The sequence below is a fragment of the Tamandua tetradactyla genome, chromosome 1 (genome assembly GCF_023851605.1).
Source record: "Tamandua tetradactyla isolate mTamTet1 chromosome 1, mTamTet1.pri, whole genome shotgun sequence".
Taxonomy (NCBI): Eukaryota; Metazoa; Chordata; class Mammalia; order Pilosa; family Myrmecophagidae; genus Tamandua; species Tamandua tetradactyla.
Window position 1 is genome coordinate 39,995,435 of NC_135327.1, and position 22,675 is coordinate 40,018,109.

The 22,675-nt window shown below is 42.2% G+C and overlaps 1 protein-coding gene across 9 annotated transcripts in view; it reads right to left on the reverse strand.

Moving 5' to 3' along the window:
• The window catches only part of CFAP61 (cilia and flagella associated protein 61), a 355,256-nt gene that overhangs the window by 744 nt on the left and 331,837 nt on the right, over positions 1–22,675 (reverse strand). For all 9 annotated transcript variants that reach the window (XR_013157060.1, XM_077114804.1, XM_077114796.1 and 6 more), the window contains one exon: positions 13,210–13,300. Coding sequence is in view for 8 of the 9 variants with exons in the window: in XM_077114804.1 (XP_076970919.1) it covers positions 13,210–13,300 (91 nt within the window). In the remaining variant the exon portion in view is untranslated. The remainder of the gene's footprint in view (positions 1–13,209; positions 13,301–22,675) is intronic.

A 22,675-nucleotide genomic window follows, 5' to 3' on the forward strand; every position in this document is an offset into this window, starting at 1 on the left:
ATATCTTTAAAGACAGGGCTCAGAGGGAACAAAGCTATCTGAAACTAAGACTCATGTGCTGCTGTGTATATCTATAATGCAGTAAGGATTTCCCCAACATTCAATTATAAACATTTTTAAGCATACAGACAAGTCACCTTAATTGTACAGTGAATATCCAAATACCTACCACCTGGATTTGGCAGTTAACATTTAACCACATTTGCTTGATTGCACATCTGTCCATCTAGAGTAGGGTTGTTAGAGAAAGCTCTCACCAGCGTTTGAGCTGTGTGCTTTCCGAACATTGCAATAATCATTACGTAAAGAAAGAGTCACGTGGGCTTCCATAGTGTCTTTATTTGAGCTTGTGACAATTAGTTTCATTTTCAATGGAAAGTTAAAGCAGATTACTTGCAGAGTTCTGCTAGATAATCAACTCATTAAAGGTAAAAACGCATAGATAGAAAAATAGATTCAAAATCTCTGGAGGCACAAGTTAATTATCACTTGGTTAGTTAAGCAAGACCCTACTAGGTGTCTGAAGCTATACATACAGCACTTGGAAGAACAGTCAGTTGAGGCCACAAAAATTCAGCTTTATTCAGCCCAAGAAAGGTGCTGAGCTAGAGAAAGGCAACTGAGGCCAAGAACTAAATATTGGGGGGGGGGGGGGGTGGAACGTTTGAGTGCCCCTAACGCGTCCCAAAAGTACATTCTGCAATGTCTCATGTTATATGAAGCTGTTCTGACACTGGGGTGAGAAGTGTCAAGTCAGAAAATGGAACTTTTAACTTTACTAAAACCAATACAGCTCTAGATTAAAAAGAGATTTTGTGCATTTGCTTCTCAGTGTAGTGACGGTCTCAGCTCAAACTTTGGCTGCCTCTCCTCTCAGAGTGTGACCTTACCTCTGACACATGGCCCAGCTCATCCCTCACCGTGGGTGCTTCTCACCTCAGAGAATGCACCACCCCCCTTCTCCGGGCGGCCTTTTTACTGTCATGGTGTGCTCAGTTCCCCGCTGGTGGTGGGAGCATGGCAGCTCTCAGCGTGACAGACTCCCCTCACATCACACCATTGCCCCTTCACACTGTGGCCAGCTCTCCTCACACGGTGGTGGTCCTCCCTTCATGGGACCACCTCCCTTCTCAGTGGGAATACTCAACTCTCAGTGTGAATAGCTCAGTTCTCACAGTGAGACCACCTCACCTCTCAGTGTGATCTTTTACCTCTCAGGGTAACCACTGAGTTTACCCCAGTTCCCGAGTGTCCTGCAGGTAGCAACCAGACCCCAAGAGAGCCACAGACCTGCCCATGTGTCCCCCACATTGGCTTCAGCCTGCCCACAGTCACTGGCACAAGAGAATCGAGTGCCTGGTGAGATGCTGTGTTCACTGCGTTATGGGGCTTATTGCTGGGGTCAGGGAAGGGAACTGGGTCCAGATCTGGTCGGTGAACCAGCCGGTGCCTGACCCAGCACACTCTCCACGATGGCCCCGGCCGGGCTGCTGGCCACCCCCCCCACCCCACCCCCCGGTACGCCCGCTGCCCTTGCTGCTGCCTCTCCCTGCTCAGGCCCTTAGTGCAGGGGCCACGCCCAGGCCCTCCCTGCAGCCTGGCTCAGGTGCTCTGGCCACCAGGGGGTGCAGATGCCAGGTGCTGGGTCTGGCTGACGGGGCAGAGGAGCAGTTGGTTTCTGATGGCTCCACACCCTTCTGTCAAGCCCTGGCACCTTCTCAGAGACTTAGCTGTCCTCAAGTTGTCAGATACATCTGCTGTGCAGGAGCTTCCACTCGGCCAGGGGCGCTGCCATCCTACCCCCGACCCCATGGGAAGGACAAGGAGGGCACGGTAGCTCTCGGTCTGTGGGGCCTTGTGGGGCCCAGGTAGGCTTGCCTATTGCTGGGCCCCCGCCCCTGGCCTCCCTGGACTCAGCCGTGCACTCGGAAGCCGACAGTCAGTCTTGTTCCTTCTCTGCAGCTGAGCCTAAGAGTGGAGCCGCTTGTTCATCTACCACTTGCTGTTCCCCCAGGCCAACCTGCCCTGCCACTCACCGCTGGCTGTGTACCCGTACACACACACACACACACACACACTTGTGTATATATGTATGCTGTCATGCATGCACGTGCACACCTGCATAGAGCACACATGCACACACACATGCTCACATGCACACACACCTATGCGCAGGCTGGCTGTGCCCTCCCAGCATCCCTCTCCTGTACCCACCCCATCACAGCATTGGCATCTTGCCATTGACAATAGTACTTTGTCTGACAGACGGGGGCAGATTTGCCCATCTTGGACTGACTTGTGCATCATTTGATGTAATGATTGGCTAATTTTTTGCTCGCTTTAAAGCTCTTAGAATTTGTTTTGCTGTGTGTGAAAAATCTTTGCATTAGAAACAGACTGAAAAATCTTTGCATTAGAAACAGAAAAGCTCCAGTGGGAATCTGAGAACTCCCCCAACTCACATACTAGGTGGTCACATGCTCCCCCTTCTCCTATGGGAGACCAACCCCCAGCCCTGTGGGAGTGAACTGTCAATTGCCACCAGCAGTCATGCCTGACTCTTGTCTCCCTCCTGAAAAAATTTTAAAATTCCGAAGTAATAAAAATAATATGTAAACTTTTATGTCTGGCTTCTTTCACTTAGCTAGCATAATGTTTTGATGTCTGTCCCTGTTGTACAACATACCAGGATTTCATTCCTTTTTATGACTGAACAATATAACATTGTATGGATGTAATGATGTAGCACTTTGTATACGCATTCATCTGTTGGTGGATATTTGGTTGTTTCCACCTTTTGGCTTCTGTAAATGGTGCTGCTACGAACATTTATGTACAAATATTTGTTTGAATACTTGCTTCCTGTTCTTTAGGGCATGGACCTACAAGAGGAACTGCTGGATCTATGGTTGCTCTTGAGGAACTGCCAAGCTGGTTTGCACAGCAGCTGCAGCTGCATCATGTTATGTTTTTACCAGTAATATACAAGGGTTCCAATCTCCCCATCCATGCCAACACTTGTGATTTTCCAATTTTAAATTATAGCCAGTAGTGGGTATGAAGGAGGGTTTTGATTTGTATTTCCCTAATGAATAATGATGAATAATAAAATCTTCTCATGTGCTTGTTGGCTACCTGCATATCTTCTTTAGAGACATATCTATTCAAATGTGTTGGTGTATAATTCTTTTAATATGTTGCTGGATTTGGTTTGCTAGTATTTCTTTGAAGACTTTTTGCATCTATTTTCAAAAGTGATAGTGGTTTGTAGTTTTGTTTCTTTGTGAGACTTTGTCTGGCTTTGTTATCAAGAGTAAAGCTGGATTCATAAAATGGATTAGGGGGGAAGTTTGAGAGGGATTTCTGTTAATTCTTCTTTAAGTGTTTGGCAGAATTTACTAGTGAAACCATCTGATCCTGGGCTTTTCTTTGTTGGGAGGATTTTTATTATTGCATCAGTCTTTTTACTTGTTATAGGTCTGTTTAGATTTTCTATTTCTTGAGCCACTTTTGGTAATTTTTGTGTTTCTAGTAATTTGTCCATTTAATCTAAGTTATCTAGTTTGTTGGCATAATTGTTCATAGTATTTTATTATAATGCCTTTTTTTTCTGTGGCACTGCTTTACATTTTTTTTTATTTATTTTTTCTTATTTTTTTCCTTTTTTTTATTTTTTTTATTAACGGAAAGAAAGAAAAAAAGAAAAAAAAAAGAAATTAACACAACATTCAGAAATCATACCGTTCTACATATGCACTCAGTAATTCTTAACATCATCACACAGATGCATGATCATCGTTTCTTAGTACATTTGCATCGGTTTAGAAGAACTAGCAACACAACAGAAAAAGATATAAAATGTTAATATAGAGAAAACAAATAAAAGTAGTAATAATAGTAAAAAACGACAATAAAAAAACCCTATAGCTCAGATGCAGCTTCATTCAGTGTTTAAACATGATTACTTTACAATTAGGTATTATTGTGCTGTCCATTTTTGAGTTTTTGTATCTAGTCCTGTTGCACAGTCTGTATTCCTTCCGCTCCAATTACCCATTATCTTACCCTGTTTCTAACTCCTGCCGGACTCTGTTACCAATGACATACTTCAAGTTTATTCTCGAATGTCTGTTCACATCAGTGGGACCATACAGTATTTGTCCTTTAGTTTTTGGCTGGACTCACTCAGCATAATATTCTCTAGGTCCATCCATGTTATTACATGCTTCATAAGTTTATTTTGTCTTAAAGCTGCATAATATTCCATTGTATGTACATACCACAGTTTATTTAGCCATTCTTCTGTTGATGGACATTTTGGCTGTTTCCATCTCTTTGCAATTGTAAATAACGCTGCTATAAACATTGGTGTGCAAATGTCCGTTTGTGTCTTTGCCCTTAAGTCCTTTGAGTAGATACCTAGCAATGGTATTGCTGGGTCGTAGGGCAATTCTATATTCAGCTTTTTGAGCAACCGCCAAACTGCCTTCCACAGTGGTTGCACCATTTGACATTCCCACCAACAGTGGATAAGTGTGCCTCTTTCCCCGCATCCTCTCCAGCACTTGTCATTTTCTGTTTTGTTGATAATGGCCATTCTGGTGGGTGTGAGATGATATCTCATTGTGGTTTTGATTTGCATTTCTCTAATGGCCAGGGACATTGAGCATTTCTTCATGTGCCTCTTGGCCATCCGTATTTCCTCTTCTGGTAGGTGTCTGTTCAAGTCTTTTTCCCATTTTGTAATTGGGTTGGCTGTCTTTTTGTTGTTGAGTTGAACAATCTCTTTACATATTCTGGATACTAGACCTTTATCTGATATGTCATTTCCAAATATTATCTCCCATTGTGTAGGCTGTCTTTCTACTTTCTTGATGAAGTTCTTTGATGCACAAAAGTGTTTAATTTTGAGGAGTTCCCATTTATTTATTTCTTTCTTCAGTGCTTTTGTTTTAGGTTTAAGGTCCATAAAACCACCTCCAGTTGTAAGATTCATAAGATATCTCCCTACATTTTCCTCTAACTGTTTTATGGTCTTAGACCTAATGTTTAGATCTTTGATCCATTTCGAGTTAACTTTTGTATAAGGTGTGAGGTGCGGGTCTTCTTTCATTCTTTTACATATGGATATCCAGTTCTCTAGGCACCATTTATTGAAGAGACTCTTCTGTCCCAGGTGAGTTGGCTTGACTGCCTTATCAAAGATCAAATGTCCATAGATGAGAGGGTCTATATCTGAGCACTCTATTCGATTCCATTGGTCGATATATCTATCTTTATGCCAATACCATGCTGTTTTGACCACTGTGGCTTCATAATATGCCTTAAAGTCTGGTAGCGCGAGACCTCCAGCTTCGTTTTTTTTCCTCAAGATGTTTTTAGCAATTCGGGGCACCCTGCCCTTCCAGATAAATTTGCTTATTGGTTTTTCTATTTCTGAAAAATAAGTTGTTGGGATTTTGATTGGTATTGCATTGAATCTGTAGATCAGTTTAGGTAGGATTGACATCTTAATTATATTTAGTCTTCCAATCCATGAACACGGTATGCCCTTCCATCTATTTAGGTCTTCTGTGATTTCTTTTAGCAGTTTTTTGTAGTTTTCTTTATATAGGTTTTTTGTCTCTTTCGTTAAATTTATTCCTAGGTATTTTATTCTTTTAGTTGCAATTGTAAATGGGATTCGTTTCTTGATTTCCCCCTCTGCTTGTTCATTACTAGTGTATAGAAAAGCTACAGATTTTTGAATGTTGATCTTGTAGCCTGCTACTTTGCTATACTCATTTATTAGCTCTAGTAGTTTTGTTGTGGATTTTTCCGGGTTTTCGACGTATAGTATCATATCGTCTGCAAACAGTGATAGTTTTACTTCTTCCTTTCCAATTTTGATGCCTTGTATTTCTTTTTCTTGTCTAATTGCTTTGGCTAGAACTTCTAACACAATGTTGAATAATAGTGGTGATAGTGGACATCCTTGTCTTGTTCCTGATCTTAGGGGGAAAGTTTTCAATATTTCCCCATTGAGGATGATATTAGCTGTGGGTTTTTCATATATTCCCTCTATCATTTTAAGGAAGTTCCCTTGTATTCCTATCCTTTGAAGTGTTTTCAACAGGAAAGGATGTTGAATCTTGTCAAATGCCTTCTCTGCATCAATTGAGATGATCATGTGATTTTTCTGCTTTGATTTGTTGATGTGGTGTATTACATTAATTGATTTTCTTATGTTGAACCATCCTTGCATACCTGGGATGAATCCTACTTGGTCATGATGTATAATTCTTTTAATGTGTTGTTGGATACGATTTGCTAGAATTTTATTGAGGATTTTTGCATCTATATTCATTAGAGAGATTGGTCTGTAGTTTTCTTTTTTTGTAATATCTTTGCCTGGTTTTGGTATGAGGGTGATGTTGGCTTCATACAATGAATTAGGTAGTTTTCCCTCCACTTCGATTATTTTGAAGAGTTTGAGGAGAGTTGGTACTAATTCCTTCTGGAATGTTTGATAGAATTCACATGTGAAGCTGTCTGGTCCTGGACTTTTCTTTTTAGGGAGCTTTTGAATGACTAATTCAATCTCTTTACTTGTGATTGGTTTGTTGAGGTCATCTATGTCTTCTTGAGTCAAAGTTGGTTGTTCATGTCTTTCCAGGAACCTGTCCATTTCATCTAAATTGTTGTATTTATTAGCATAAGGTTGTTCATAGTATCCTGTTATTACCTCCTTTATTTCTGTGAGGTCAGTAGTTATGTCTCCTCTTCCATTTCTGATCTTATTTATTTGCATCCTCTCTCTTCTTCTTTTTGTCAATCTTGCTAAGGGCCCATCAATCTTATTGATTTTCTCATAGAACCAACTTCTGGTCTTATTGATTTTCTCTATTGTTTTCATGTTTTCAATTTCATTTATTTCTGCTCTAATCTTTGTTATTTCTTTCCTTTTGCTTGCTTTGGGATTAGTTTGCCGTTCTTTCTCCAGTTCTTCCAAGTGGACAGTTAATTCCTGCATTTTTGCCTTTTCTTCTTTTCTGATACAGGCATTTAGGGCAATAAATTTCCCTCTTAGCACTGCCTTTGCTGCGTCCCATAAGTTTTGATATGTTGTGTTTTCATTTTCATTTGCCTCTAGGTATTTACTAATTTCTCTTGCAATTTCTTCTTTGACCCACTTGTTGTTTAAGAGTGTGTTGTTGAGCCTCCATGTATTTGTGAATTTTCTGGCACTCCGCCTATTATTGATTTCCAACTTCATTCCTTTATGATCCGAGAAAGTGTTGTGTATGATTTCAATCTTTTTAAATTTGTTAAGACTTGCTTTGTGACCCAGCATATGGTCTATCTTTGAGAATGATCCATGAGCACTTGAAAAAAAGGTGTATCCTGCTGTTGTGGGATGTAATGTCCTATAGATGTCTGTTAAGTCTAGCTCATTTATAGTAATATTCAGATTCTCTATTTCTTTATTGATCCTCTGTTTAGAATTTCTGTCCATTGATGAGAGTGGTGAATTGAAGTCTCCAACTATGGTATATGTGTCTATTTCCCTTTTCAGTGTTTGCAGTGTATTCCTCACGTATTTTGGGGCATTCTGGTTCGGTGCGTAAATATTTATGATTGTTATGTCTTCTTGTTTAATTGTTCCTTTTATTAGTAGATAGTGTCCTTCTTTGTCTCTTTTAACTGTTTTACATTTGAAGTCTAATTTGTTGGATATTAGTATAGCCACTCCTGCTCTTTTCTGGTTGTTATTTGCATGAAATATCTTTTCCCAACCTCTCACTTTCAACCTATATTTATCTTTGGGTCTAAGATGTGTTTCCTGTAGACAGCATATAGAAGGATCCTGCTTTTTAATCCATTCTGCCAGTCTATGTCTTTTGATTGGGGAATTCAGTCCATTAACATTTAGTGTTATTACTGTTTGGGTAGTACTTTCCTCTACCATTTTGTCTTTTGTATTATATATATCATATCTGACTTTCCTTCTTTCTACACTCTTCTCCATATCTCTCTCTTCTGTCTTTTTGTATCTGACTCTAGTGCTCCCTTTAGTATTTCTTGCAGAGCTGGTCTCTTGGTCACAAATTCTCTCAGTGACTTTTTGTCTGAGAATGTTTTAATTTCTCCCTCATTTTTGAAGGACAATTTTGCTGGATATAGGAGTCTTGGTTGGCAGTTTTTCTCTTTCAGTAACTTAAATATATCATCCCACTGTCTTCTATCTTCCATGGTTTCTGCTGAGAAATCTACACATAGTCTTATTGGGTTTCCCTTGTATGTGATGGATTGCTTCTCTCTCGCTGCTTTCAAGATCCTCTCTTTCTCCTTGACCTCCGACATTCTAACTAATAAGTGTCTTGGGGAACGCCTATTTGGGTCTAATCTCTTTGGGGTGCGCTGCACTTCTTGGATCTGTAATTTTAGGTCTTTCATAAGAGTTGGGAAATTTTCAGTGATAATTTCTTCCATTAGTTTTTCTCCTCCTTTTCCCTTCTCTTCTCCTTCTGGGACACCCACAACACATATATTTGTGAGGTTCATATTGTCCTTGAGTTCCCTGATACCCTGTTCGAATTTTTCCATTCTTTTCCGGATAGTTTCTGTTTCTTTTTGGAATTCAGATGTTCCATCCTCCAAATCACTAATTCTATCTTCTGTCTCTTTAAACCTATCATTGTAGGTATCCATAGTTTTTTCCATCTTTTCTACTTTATCCTTCACTTCCATAAGCTCTGTGAAATGTTTTTTCAGTTTTTCTATTTCTTCTTTATGTTCAGCCCATGTCTTCTTCATGTCCTCCCTCAATTTATCGATTTCGTTTTTGAAGAGGTTTTCCATTTCTGTTCGTATATTCAGCATTAGTTGTTTCAGCTCCTGTATCTCATTTGAACTATTGGTTTGTTCCTTTGACTGGGCCATATTTTCAATTTTCTGAGTGTGATCCATTATCTTCTGCTGGCGTCTGGGCATTTAGTCAGATTTCCCTGAGTATTGGACCCCACAGGTTGTAAGATTTTTCTGTGAAATCTCTGGGTTCTGTTTTTCTTATCCTGCCCAGTAGGTGGCGCTCGTGGCACACGTTTGTCTACGGGATCCACCAGTAAAAGTTGCTGTGGGTCCTTTAACTCTGGAAAACTCTCGCCATAGGGGAGTTTGGCAGCCGAAGCGTCTTGGAAGAGTGCCAGCCAGCCCGGGGGTCCAAACGCGGGGAGGGTCGCCGGCCGCCGCAGCACGTGAGAGCGCCCGACCAAATTTCCTAGTCAGCCCGGGGCGCCAAGCGTGGTGGAAGGGCGCCAGCTGTCGCAGCCCGGGAGAGTGCACTGTTCCCAGGCGGACCGGGGAGTCACGTGTTTGGAAGGGACCCCCTGGTCACCGTTCTCCGCAGTCTGGGGATTTCTGACCCAACTCTTTCAGTTGGTCCGGGGGGCCTCTCGTGGTGGAGACGCCAGCCGCCGCGGCCTGAGGGGACCGCCTGCCCAATTCTGCCAGCTGGCCTGGGAAGGAGGAAGGGAGGGACTCCCGCCGCTTGCCGTCCCGCCCAGGTAAGCCCGCGACCCTCGGTGTTCTCACCGGAGCTGGTTCTCCCAGACAGTCAGCCGTTCCAGGATGGGGTACGCTGTCCCTTTGATCTCCGTCGTGGCTCCGGGAGCTGCTCTGTATTGTCTCCACTCCCCCAGTAGCTGTTCGATGAGCCGCTGCCGGCTCCGAGTACGCGGCGTTCCACTCTGAGACGATGCGATGCGCGCGGTCCCCGCTTCTCTGCAGGCTAAGGAGGAGACGCTGTGGGACCAACGAGGGGTGTCGGGGGTCGCTCCCTCACGCTTCACTTCCCAGAAACATGGGGACCCCAGAAATCTATTGGCCGCAGGGAGGATGCTTCCAGTTCTCTATAATGCCTTTTTATTTCCATGAGTAGTAATGTCCACACTTTCATTTCTAATTTCAGTAATTTGAAACTTTTTTCTTATTTTAGCTAAAGTTTATAAATTTTGTTGATCTTTTCAAAGAATCAATTTTAATTTTACTGATTTTCTCTATTTCTGTCTCTATTTTATTTATCTCTGGTCTAACTTTATTATCGCTGGCATTGGGTTTAATTTGCTCTTCTCTTTTTAGGTCCTTAAGGTGTAAAGTTAGGCTACTGATTTGAGATCTTTCTTTTTTCTTCATTTATGGCATTTGTAGCTATAAATTTCCCTCTGCCTTTGCTGCATTCCAAAGTTTTGGTATGTTATGCTTTATTTTCATTCATCTCAAAGTATTTTCCTGTGATTTCTTCTTTGACCATTTGGTTGTTTAAGCATGTATTGTTTATTTTCCACATACTTGTGGATTTTCAGTTTTTCCTTCTGATATTAATTTCTAATTCAATTTCATGTGGGCAGAGAGAACACTTTGTGTAATTTCAATGTTTTAAAATTTATTGAGTCTTGTTTTGTGGCTTGACATATGGTCTATCCTGGCAAATGTTCCATGTGCACTTGAGAAGAATGTGTACTCTGCCTGATTGCAGGGGAACAGTCACTCTGTTCTGCTAGGTCTTGTTAGGTGTTTGAGTCTTCTATTTCCTTATTGATTTTCTGTCTGGTTGTTCTATCCATTGTTGAAAGTGGGATATTGAAGTCTCCAATTATTCTAGAACTTTCTATATCTCCCTTAAATACTGTCAATTGTTGCTTCATCTTTTTTGGGCTTTCTTGCTAGGTACACATTTGTTTATAATTGCTATAACTTTCTTAAAGGACTCTGAAGTATAATTTTGACTATTCAAAATTTCACCTTAGTGACTCTCTGTCCTCAACCACAGTGGCTTTACAATCTGCTCCTTTCTTCACTATCACAGAAGGATCTGAGATATCTTATGATGAGCTTGCTTTTTGTAAGTGATATATAGAGTTGAGATGACTTATAATAAGTCATATTTCATAGTCTTTAACTCTACATATGGAGGAGAAAAAGTCTGTACACCAAATCCAAAATAACATAGTTGGTGGAATTTAACTTCTGGACTTCCTTGAAAGAAAGGTAGACTGTGACAGGAAATGGGGTTATGCCATCTCAACATTTGAGAAAAAGGCTTACTGTTATTCTGCAGTGAAAGCTATTCTCTTTATTTCCCTTTTACCAGACACTGAGATGAAACTCCTGCATGTTTGTGTAAACGATTACTACTTCCACTGTCATCCCATGGTGACCACCGTGGTGGCTGGTGCTTACTGAGCCATTTATCTTGTCCCATGCCTGCACGTTCCCCTCCTTTGCTCCTCCCACAGCTTTGAGGATCTGGGGAGATCACAGTGAAGGGTAAGATGAGCTAGAGGCAGCCACCACCCAACTACCAACTCTTCTGTGGCCCTTCTTACTTAGCAAATGGAAATGCTGCAAACAGAACAGTTCCTCAATGGAGACATTTCTTCCAGAGGTCTCACCCTCTGTAAATCCAGAAAATCCACAATAATCGTTGGGGAGTCCATGGGAGTGGCCATGGCTATTTCTGGTCTATTGACAGAGCCTAGTGTCCATGCTGAGCTAGCATCTGTTCATGGATGAAAAGTGGAGGGCATCTCACTCAGTGCCATGAAAAGCAACTGTCATTGGGTTTGAGAGTTTATGTGGTCAGGTAACGGGAAACAGCGAGGGCGAGGGGTGAAGCCTAGGTCATTAAAACCTCTGGGCTCTGTGCCAAATAGCAACTGTGATGCTTGGATCTGGGGGGAAGAGGGAGTCAGGCACAGAGTTTTGATGTGGTAACTAAAAAATGGGTGACGCTTTACTGTGGGAACAGCAGTGAGCTTCAGATTACATTTTGAGAGAAGGAGAGGGAGTCTGAGTTGTCGAGCCACGTTCAGTAAGTTCCAGGCTTACCACATGGGTTCAGATTTGAACCTGTGCTGACCTCCTGGCATCTACAGGATAAGTACAGGGATCTTTTTGGCCTGTAGCATCTTTCATTCATTTATATTTCATTTGTGTGACTTCAGCAGCATTGGACTTATAGCCACAGGATCCTCCACTTCCCTCACTTAAATTTACTTGCCTGGGTCCTACCAGTGTGGAGCCTAAAGACATTTGAGTTTGGTTTCCATCTTAACCCTATATTTCCCAATCTGAATCTACCTCAGATTAGTCAATTATTTAGATATCCCAGCACGTTCCCTGAAAGTAAAACTGAAAAGGTGAGACCCTGAGAAGGTAGTGAGCTCAGTTTGTCCTGTGCCTACATTTCTGGCTTCAGAGTGAGAGGGGCTCGGGTCTGAATCGTGCTGCCCACTGCTGCACTATGTAACCCATGTGGGGTTATTTAAAATCTCTAAGCCTCAGTTTCCTCATTGGTAAATTGGGATGATAAAAAGAGCACCCCACCACTTTACAGGGTTCTTGTTACAATTCCGGGTGGGACATGCCATGGCTAGAGGCACTTGATACGTGACCGATACCTGCAGTCCAACCTGTCCCCATGCCAGGGGAACCTTCCTGGGACTGGTGCACCCCAGGGGAAGGGCCCATTTTGACAGGGGAATGCGGGGAAGCTACAGCCTCTGCCCCAGCCTTTGTCAGAGCCAAGCAAGACGGGATCTACTTTGATATTTGACTATGCTGAGCACAGATGCTAACTTTTCATAAGTCTGTTAAGGACTCTAGTTTAGAAGAAAGAATATAATTTAATTCCACAAATATTTCACTATTTATACTGCAGAGTCACATTTCTTGCTGAGCATGGAACTCAGAAACACACAGCCTAACCAACTCTGAGAAAGAAGTGTCGGTTATAAAAGGGGTGTGCTTTCACTTCTGGATGACTTCCCTTTACATCTTTAAAATGACACATCCACACAAATGCTTAGCAAATGGCTGGCAAATATAGACTGGAACTAAAGGAATGTTATTTTCATTCTTGGGGGCAAGGAATTATAACTCATATCCAGTTTTCAGCTGATACTGTTAGCTGATAATGAAAATACAGTTACTCGTAAAAAGAAAAAAAGAAAATTTAGTTCTTCCCCCACTGTTGTATTTAAGTACCCCCTACTGTCTCTGATCTCACCATCTATATTTATATGCCCAGTAGTTTATTTGTATGAAATACAGTTGGTTTAAAAAGTAAAACTGCAAGACAGGATTGTAGCAAAAAGTCCAAATGAGCAACAAATATAAACTGCTTATAATTTGCAAAGAATAACCCACATATCCATGAATCACTCTTACCTTCTTGGAGGCTAAGATTTGGCGTAACTCCTTCCTGAGATCAATAAAACGATCATGAAAGAGGGCCATACACCATGACTCTGAGAAGTAGCTAGTAAAGAAAAAAAGAGATTCAGTTATCTTGCAAACCTCTCATTAGCACTAATAAAGTATTTACCTGCTTTTTTTTTTTTGCCTTTATAAATTACAGTTCTGGCCCCATTGCAATCGTTTGCTCATAAAATGCCTTGTGGAACAGCCTGGCCAATCAATTTTTTAAATGGATGTTCCTGATGTAAGGCCAGGTTCCATAATTACATTTAAAGTGGTTTAATTCAGAGCTGGGGCAAGACCCAGTGAAGAATCCTGATTTTATCAGAATTTAAAAGCCTGAAGACTTGTAAAGAACGGTGTCTCCATTATCTGCCCTCGTTTGAGAAAAACAGATTGCAGGATTAACTGAACTGCTGCATAAACAAATTAAATTTGGGTAGACAATAACACAAATTTTGTTCACCATTAAGGTTTCTGCATTAATAATGACCAGAGAAACAGGCCATCTCAGTGCTACAACATGGTCTTTGTACAATTACCCTGAAGATTAATTGAATTTTTTTTTTTAGGAGAGCAGCTCTTTTGGTGTTTACATTTGTTAACTTTTCACTGAAAACTGTTTGAACAAATGCTTTCTTACACGGAGAACAATATGGCTGTCCTTTATTTATAGGTGAGAGCTGATCACTGATGCATTCTCGGAATAACCAAGAATTAACTGGTATTTTAACTCTTACTTTATTTTAATGCTAAGTGTCATAGAACATGACTCTTCCTCAGGGGCGATTAGGTGGGCTTTCCCCTCCTGTGGGTGAGGGTGTGTGGTTCCCATCTCTGCTAGTGCACGCCACGTGTGTGCACAGAGGGAAAAAAAGGCTGTGGCCCACCTGCAGAGGAAAGCTTTCTGTTTCCCAAGCTGTTCTTAGGGAAGGGCAGCGTCCCAGTGGCCACTCAGGCGTTGACAAAATCATGACAAGACTCCACTGCATCAATGCTTTAGGATCAGGGTGGCATGCAGCAATTTCAGCTAATACCTATCACCCATTCACTGGACCAGAAACTGACCTAATTCTGTCTTTAATTGTCTCCCTTTTTGCTAAGGCCATATACTCATCCAACTAGTAATTCCACTAATATTTAATCAGTATCTGCACGTTTGGGGTGCTGGGGAAGTGTTAGGGATCCAAATAGACAAACATCCCTGCCACATGGAGCGTATAATCTAGGAATAAATAAGTCAATATATAAACTGTTAGATGGCAATACCTCCTTAGGGGGAAAAAATAAATCAAGGACGAATGGGGGATGGAAGTGTTGGAAGAGGAAGAGACTGAAGAAGCTCACTCCTGAGCTGATAATTTCAAGAATAAAGGTCTGAGAGAAGGGAGAGAGTGAGCCATGTGGATATCTGGGGAGTGGTGGGGGAAGCATTACAAAGAGAGGGATCCTGAGGTGGGAGCATGCCAGGACCGCTCAAGGCAAGGCGAGAGGACGTCTCAGAGGCTGATGGAAGTAGACAAAGGGGGGAGCGGTAGGAGGTGAGCTCAGTGAGGTGCCTGGCAGTAATGATGCTCTTGGAAGGCAGAGATTCAACCATATCTGTGATGTAATCTCTCCAAGGACATCTAGCTCAGCAATGCACAAAACGGAGCACCCTATACAAGTTCATTGAATGGAAAGATAAATAATGAGTGAATGAATACAATTGCACTGAACACATTCTACACTGCTGGATTCCGACTGGACTTTTTAAATATATAGAATAAAATTCTGCCACATAAACAGATGATAAAACTATGGAAAATGCCCTGGGTAGGATTAAGTGAGAGAGCCTCTCATTGCAAACCATTGGAAGGCTTTGTGGAAACCAAAGTTTGGGGGTTGTCTTGATAAGTTCTGCAGCAGGAGGGGTGGGAAGGTGTTTTAGTTTGCTAAAAGATGCCAGAATGCAATATACCAGAAATGGGTTGGTTTTTATATATGGGATTTATTAAGTTACAAGTTCACAGTTCTAAGGCCATAAAAATGTCCAAACTGAGGTATCCATATAAAGGCTGATGGTGTCCAGAACACCTCTGACAGCTGGGAAGGCACAAGGCTGGCATCTACTGGTCCTTTGGCTTCTGATTTCAAACAGCTTCCAGGGGGTGTTTTCTTTCTGCATCTCCAAACTGTCTGTGTCAGCTCTGAAGCAACTCTAAAATGTTTCCCCTTTTAAAGGACTCCAGTAAACTAATCAAGACCCACCTTGAATGGATGAAGTCACATTTAATCAAAAGGCCACACCCACAATTGAATGAATGGGTCAATCTCCATGGAAGCAATCTAATCAAAGGTTTCACCCTAAACAATAGGTCTGCCCCCATAAGATTGGATTAGGAAAATAACATGGCTTTTCTGGGATATATAACCATTGGAATACATAACAGTTTCAAATTAGCACAGAAGGGGACCACGGAAATCTGTCATCAAATTTCCTACCGTTGTTGTTATTCAAGACCACTGAATCCTGAATGAATGGAGGGGAGTTGGTGGTGCACCCTGGCTGGGGTTCTTGGCCCCCATGAGCCTTATCTAACATGCTTTGCTGAAGCAAAGGAATTAAAACGGGGCTTGTCCCCACCCCCACCCCCACAGAGGGGTGATGTTTGGACACATCTTTTCAGATGATAACGTCTTGGACTAAAGCCCCAACAGGAGCCCAAGTCTAGACACTCAAGCATAGCTTTGCCAGAATGGTCCCTCCCTTTGAGGCCTATAAAACTTCTAGAAAAGCTCCAGGGAACTGTCTTGAGACTTTCTACCCCTTTGACTGAAGAATGATTCCTTCATTAGAAACCACCACTGGTTCCTTTTCAATTTGCCATACTCTTTCCTCAATTGTTGGAACCCACCACGCTTGTTTTCATGGCACTAGCAGGCGTTCCCACCCTCTCTGTCTGGGGAGACGACAGCCCCATCCTTGTAGGTTGTGTGACCTTTTCTCTCTGGTTTCCTTGCTGCCAGGAGAGCCCTGTTCAAATAATGTAGGTGTTGTTTGGGTGGTCATCTCTGCCTAGCACCTTCACACTGCTCTCTGAGTTATCCATCAGCAACTCTTCATCTTCTGCTTCAAAGAGTGAGCCCCAGAAAAATCCTACCTCTTGGTATTATACTTATGCCCCCTGGACTCTGGCCTACCATCTTAATACCCACATCCCCCCCATCCTCCATCCAAAATGCTGAACAGATATTGCTGGAGAAGCAAGTGGCCCTTAATCCTCAAAAAAATACATCTACTGAGTTGACACAGAGCCTGGGGAAATGAGAAGGGAAGGTGGCTGCTTTTGCAACTGCTTTTCTTTTTTTTTTTTGCTGGCTTTGAAGTCAGCTCTCTGTGGCATCTCACCCCAGTGGCCAGCAGAAATGGTACCTGGATTTTTGATGGACCCTTTTCCCATCACTGTATGTTAAATGGCTTGAATCTCAGTGGCCTAGGAGACCTGAAATTGTATTTCTTTTATTTATACTCCCACCAAGTGGTAAAACATTTTGGGATCTTGTCCAGAAGGTGACAAATAATCTTTGTAGTTAACTGTTTGCTACCAATATTCCCAGATTAATCTGTAGCAACTATTTCTGTTTCTCAAAGAGATAGATGTTTATACAGACCAGGTTATGCATTTTTTTCTCTCAAGAAAGAACTTTTAGGTTCTGTTAAAGCAAAGCATGATAATGAAAAAGCTATCCTTGAAATGAAACCAGCAAGTTGAGTTCCAAAGTCTCACTCTCAGTTCACTGGTGCTTCAGTGGTGGTCCCTCACTGCAACTTGCAAAGGGGGCTTGAAATGATAATGCTCCCCGCATCTGGGAGAGAGGTGGCCCACCCGCAAGAGTGGTGTGTAGACGCCTCTCCTGCCTTGAGAAGAGCTTCTACTACATCTGTTTGCAACATCAAATCATTCACAACCTGCCATACAAATCAAGCTAAATGGTACAAGAGGATACTCTTAAACAGGGTAAAACTTGGGATTGAGACTCTGGCAACCCCTGAGGACCAGCAGGAATCCCACCAGAGAGCCTCCTATTCCAGCAGCACCTCTGATTAGAAGGTATTTAGAATGGGAAGGGATCAAGGAAGGGGATGAATAGCAGACAGGTTGTCCTTGTTCTTCCCTGTTTGAAGGGCGTCAGGGCAGGCTCTGGAAGGGATGGACCATTAGCTGTACCTGCCCAGCCAGATGCAGGCATCCCTGCTCTCTAGGGCTGGTGTTAGATGGAAGGTGTTTTACATGGCAGCGGAATGGAACCATTTCCTCTAATTAAAAAAAAAAAATTAACCCAAAAATCTACCCAGCCAAGAGATTGACCTTACAGGGTTCTTTCCAGTTCTTACAGAAAATGCTTATTTGGGTTGGGACTTTTAAAGTGCTCTCTGAATGGTCTTTGGCAGACACTGGGATGACGTCCATCTCCATGGAATGCCCCAGTCAGTTTCCACTCCCACCCCCAAGGGCCCAGCCCCTGCCCAGAGTCACTTCCTTGCTCCTCACTGCTTATGCAAATGAAGCTTTAAAATGTATTTTGGTAAATCCTATTTTTAGAGCAGTTTTAGGTTTACAGAAAATTGAGCAGACAGTACAGAGAGTTCCCATATACTCCCTCTCTCCCCTGCTTAGTTTTCCCTATTATTAATTAACATCTTGCATTACTGTGGTATATGTGCTACAACTGATGAACCAAAATGGAAACATTTTAAGTAACTGAGGCCATAGCTTACATTAGGGTTGACCCTCTGTGTTGCAGTTTTATGGTTTTGACAAACACATAATGTCATGCCTCCACCATTACAGCATTAGACAGAATAGTTTTACTGCCCTAAAAATACCTTAGGTTCTACTTATTTATCCCTCTCTCTCAGAAACACCTGGCAAATTAACTTCTAAGGAAATTCATTTTTATTAGAGAAAGAGGGGCTGCATAGCAATTTTTATAAAAGATTTTTAAAAACCTAGAGTTTCCAACATTTCTTTCAGAAATAGAGTAGTGTTTTCCCAACAGCAAAACACCATGCATATCAAACTTGCCAGGAGCAATGAATGTCTGTGGGGCTTTGGTTTGATACAGAGGGACCTAGAAGGTAATGGATCTGGGGATTAGCTATGGGATTAAAGCTGTTGAATCTCCATTTCTATAATGTACAGGGGGCGATGATTTTTAGGGGCCACGATTTTAAGGTCTGCATTTATAATTTACTTGCTGAAAACCCATGTGCTTTGGTTACAGAAGAAAAAAACAAAAAAATAACAATACTTGTTTGAGGCCAAGGTAAGGCTGTTCACTGAGTATTTCAGAATTTGCTCCAAACCAGGAGAAGGTGCATTCCTAATTCTCAAAGCATAGCACATATCTTTGGCAGACTCAACCCTTTCCAGCAGGCAAAGGCATCCCCATACATAAAGGGCAGCTTGGTCCATTTCCTGCCAGCAGGTGCCATTATATTTTATGCAACATTAGGCAAATTTAATCCCATTATGAACAAAAATTAAATGGAACTGCATTATATTTCTATGTCTATCCTGCCTGGGAAGGACATGCCAGACTTAATGGCACGTGGCTACCTAGTTGAGCGTTTCCTACCTTGTTCATGTCAGCTGTTTGGAAACTGGAATTCTGGAAGGCCATGGAGAGCTCCCTTTCTGTCCTAGCTGGAAACTGTGGAGCTGCTGAGTGTCCTGGCCTCTGCACTGGGGTGGGTAGCTCTCCCTTGGGAGAATGCACAGACAGCAAGCTTCAGGGCATACACCTCCAATGAGGCTGTTTCTAACTCAACTTCCTTCTCCTCATTCCAAATCTAGCATCCCCAAAGGCCTGGCTGCTGCCTTCTGCTACCTCCTCCCCTGTGGTGTGTCAAAGATTCTGTCCCTCATCCCCGTCCACTTCCAATATCTTCCACCCTTGCCATCCTGCCCTTTCATGGGCTTTATCACTCCAGTTTCTGCAACTGAGAAAACCATTTTTCCTATTTCCATCTTCCTGACACTCAAGTCTTTGCACAAACCCCTTCCTTTAAGCCGTCTCTAGCTCCTCATCTGAGTGCTTCCACCACACTTCCCCTGCACCATTTTCATTGCCCGTCGTACTTGTGACCTGGTAGGAAAGCCAATCGGGTGTGTGTCTTACTCTTTTATGCCCTGTGAGCTCATGTCCCCAGAGCATCTTGCCACAGGGCTTATCCTCAGGGGAGTGAAATAGCAGGTGGGGCCCAAGCTCCTGGAAGAGGCTTTAGTGCCTGAGACCTGGATGGTGAGGCTGGGCTCAGACTCAGGCTGTGTCCCCTTCCTGTCCTAGCGGATCTTCTGCACCAGATGTGGGAACCCCGACTAGGGTGGGCAAGGGGAGGTTTAGGGTGGCACGGGCCACTGAGAGCCTCCTATAAATCATCCTGGGGCAGCAACATGGCAGCTTTCATAACGAACATTGGGAAAGCTTCGAATTAACCAAACTCATTTTGCAACTGACAATAGCATTGACTCAAATCAATTATTTCCTTTTGATATAAGGAAGCTAGAAATAAATTTCACTTTAAGAAAAGTTTTGGTCTAGATTTTTCCCTCAACCAGATGATTTCTGTGCTTTGGGTTCCTTCTTCTCCGTAGAAGGGAGAGGAGCACCTTGAATCATTGCCAAGACTAAGGGCCAGGTTTCTGCATTAGTGGTTACAAAGTGCTATAGTATGATCAGCAGTAGTAACAAGCTTTCGGAAAATTTGTATTTCCATAAATGTCATGGATTAAAAAAACAACAACAAGGAAATAGTAACTGCTTTTCCAATTCATATTTTTTAAAAAAGGAGAATAACAGGCACCACTAATTGACCCACATTGCTGGTGGCCTAGAAGTCTTTAGGAGAAAAAGCTGGGTAAGAAAACGTGGTAATGTGCTTTTTTTTTTTTTTTTTTTTGGTGGCTGTGTGGACTTAGGTCTTTTCTACATAACCGTGAGAGAAAATTTACACAAAGTCTCCAGGATCTAAATAGAAGACATTTACTGTCACTGTTATCTGTCTAATGGCCCACATCGTTTATGTGGGAGGACTTGAATCCTCCATCACCTTTGCGAATGATACACTTTTCTCAGAAGCCCCAGGGAAATGCTGGCTAGCAGAACTGAGTTGACCATTTCTGGTCAATAGGTCCAATCATTAAGCAATTGATTAGGCTTCTCCAGCGCTCGTCCTCCTCTAGCCTCTCGGGCTGCCTTATTGACAGAATCATATAAACTGGGTGGGATCTGATAACTCCCTCCACTACTGGCCACTCTCATGGCTGAGAAAAGCAAATCAGCAAAACACACAGGAAATAGTTGCATTCACTGACCTTAGGAAAATGTACACATCTAAGGGAAACGGGAAAAGAAGGTAAAGCATGCTTTTTTCTAAAGTTTCAAGGCTTGACTCCAAGGTCAAGGCTTTTCTGAAGACAACAGGGGTGGGAGGTAAGAGGCTGCAGAGAGCAATGCTGAGCTTCACAGCGTCTAAGCAGTTCAACTGGAAATTGTTAAATTACACAGTAGTTAGGAAAAAAGGAGGTGGGTGGGCAGGGAATAAATGTTTATAATTATTTTTTAATGAAAAGCATTCGAATTCTCTCTTGCTGCCATAATAGGTGTTTTTTTTTGCTGTTAGGGCCATTCAGAGGATCCCAACTGCCATTCATATCTGCACAGGACTTTGTTCAGACTGAAAACTCGTATATTTCCTTTATTTCCTAATGGAGTAAATTGCAGCTAGGTGGTCTGCAGGTTTTCTTAGAGAATGATGCTCCCATCTGTACATGTCTTTTCCAGTCACAGTGTAGGACAGACAAATCTCCTCTTAAAATGCCTATTTGGAGTTATGGTCTATGGCAAGTATGAATGAACCTTGAGATACTGCAGAATCAAGCATGGTTGGTAGAATTTGTTTCTTCTCTAAGCAACATGCCATTTGTCTGCGCCACGTTTACCTTCAGTGCACAGAAGGGAGGAAGTGATAAACCTCCAGGCATATTAAGGCAGACACACACCCTAAGGGCCAGATATGACCTACAGGATGTCTTGGCTTTGGACTGAACAACATTTAGAAACAGGATTTTAAGCTTTTCTTTAAAATACCAGATTTGGCAATGGTGGGTTCTCATTCTTATGTGGCAGTCACCATCTCAGTTGCTGGGAACGCTCCTATGGTTTATTCTTATCAGCCTGCCAGCTTTGGCTAGCATCACTCATTTATGTTGGCTATAGAAAGTACCTGGGTGGACAAAGCCTGGCTAAGACATTTGAGTGAGATGGAGATAGATCTGTAAACAAATTTTCTGGAGTCACACAGCCCCACATCCCTCTCGCCATTCTGAAATGTGTGCCGTGAGCAAGAGAGCTGAGTCCTACCTTACTTTCTTTTTCTTTCCACCCATCATCCATCCATCCATCCATCCATCCAGGTCTAGTGACACCTTTCCAAATGCTGTCTTTAGTTCCAATAACTACATTTCTCTTGTTATTTGTTCTCTGCTGCCTTAATCCATCCCTCAGCCAGTTCCCATTCTTTCCTAGTTGAGCTTCCATGAGGATTTTCCTCTCCTCACTTTCTTGGTCCTGGGTGTCTTCCAGAGCTTCTGACTTCAACAGTTGCAAAATAGCAAGGAAGGGGAAGACATAGGGAGCCATTCTTTGCCATTAGTCAATTATAGTCATTATGTGCCAGAAACTGTGTCAGGTATTGGAGGACACCATGTTGAAGATGAGGTTTTTGCTCCCAAAAGGTGAACATGCAAGGCAGGGGTTTGGGGATGGGCAGCAGAGGACAGTGTTGGAAGAACTTATGGTGATACAGCCTGCAGTGGGGGTCCTAAGGCTGGAAATAAGCCCAGCTGGGGATGAAACTGTGGTTCGCTTTACTCTCAGTTCACTTTCTGAAGTTGCATTTCTAAGTCAGACTTTCTTGGGTTAGTGCTTGCCAAACTTCTGTCATCTGGGCATCCATCAGTTTTTACATGATTACTTTATTAATTACTTCAAAATTTTCTTGAAATTAATTTGCTTCTTTTTAAACTGAAATACCTTCTTTCGTTATACAAGAATATTTGTGAAATCATTGGTTTGATGTGCTTGTTATATTTTCTTCTAATTCTTATTGAAATCAATTCATAATTAGTAGATGTGTGGCTGTACTGCCTGAGTCATCTTGTATACTACCCGACAGATGCTTACTACACCCTGGGACACACTGTTTTCTGTCACAGCTCAATGCTGTGCACAAACCCACAGACACTGTGCTAAATCATTCCTGTGCATTATCTCATTTTATCCTGCTCCAACCCATTAAAGATGGACTTGGTGGCCCATTTTACAAATGAGGAAATAGAGGTTAAAAATGACTTGTCCAAGGTCACACAGCTAATGAGTAGCTGAACTG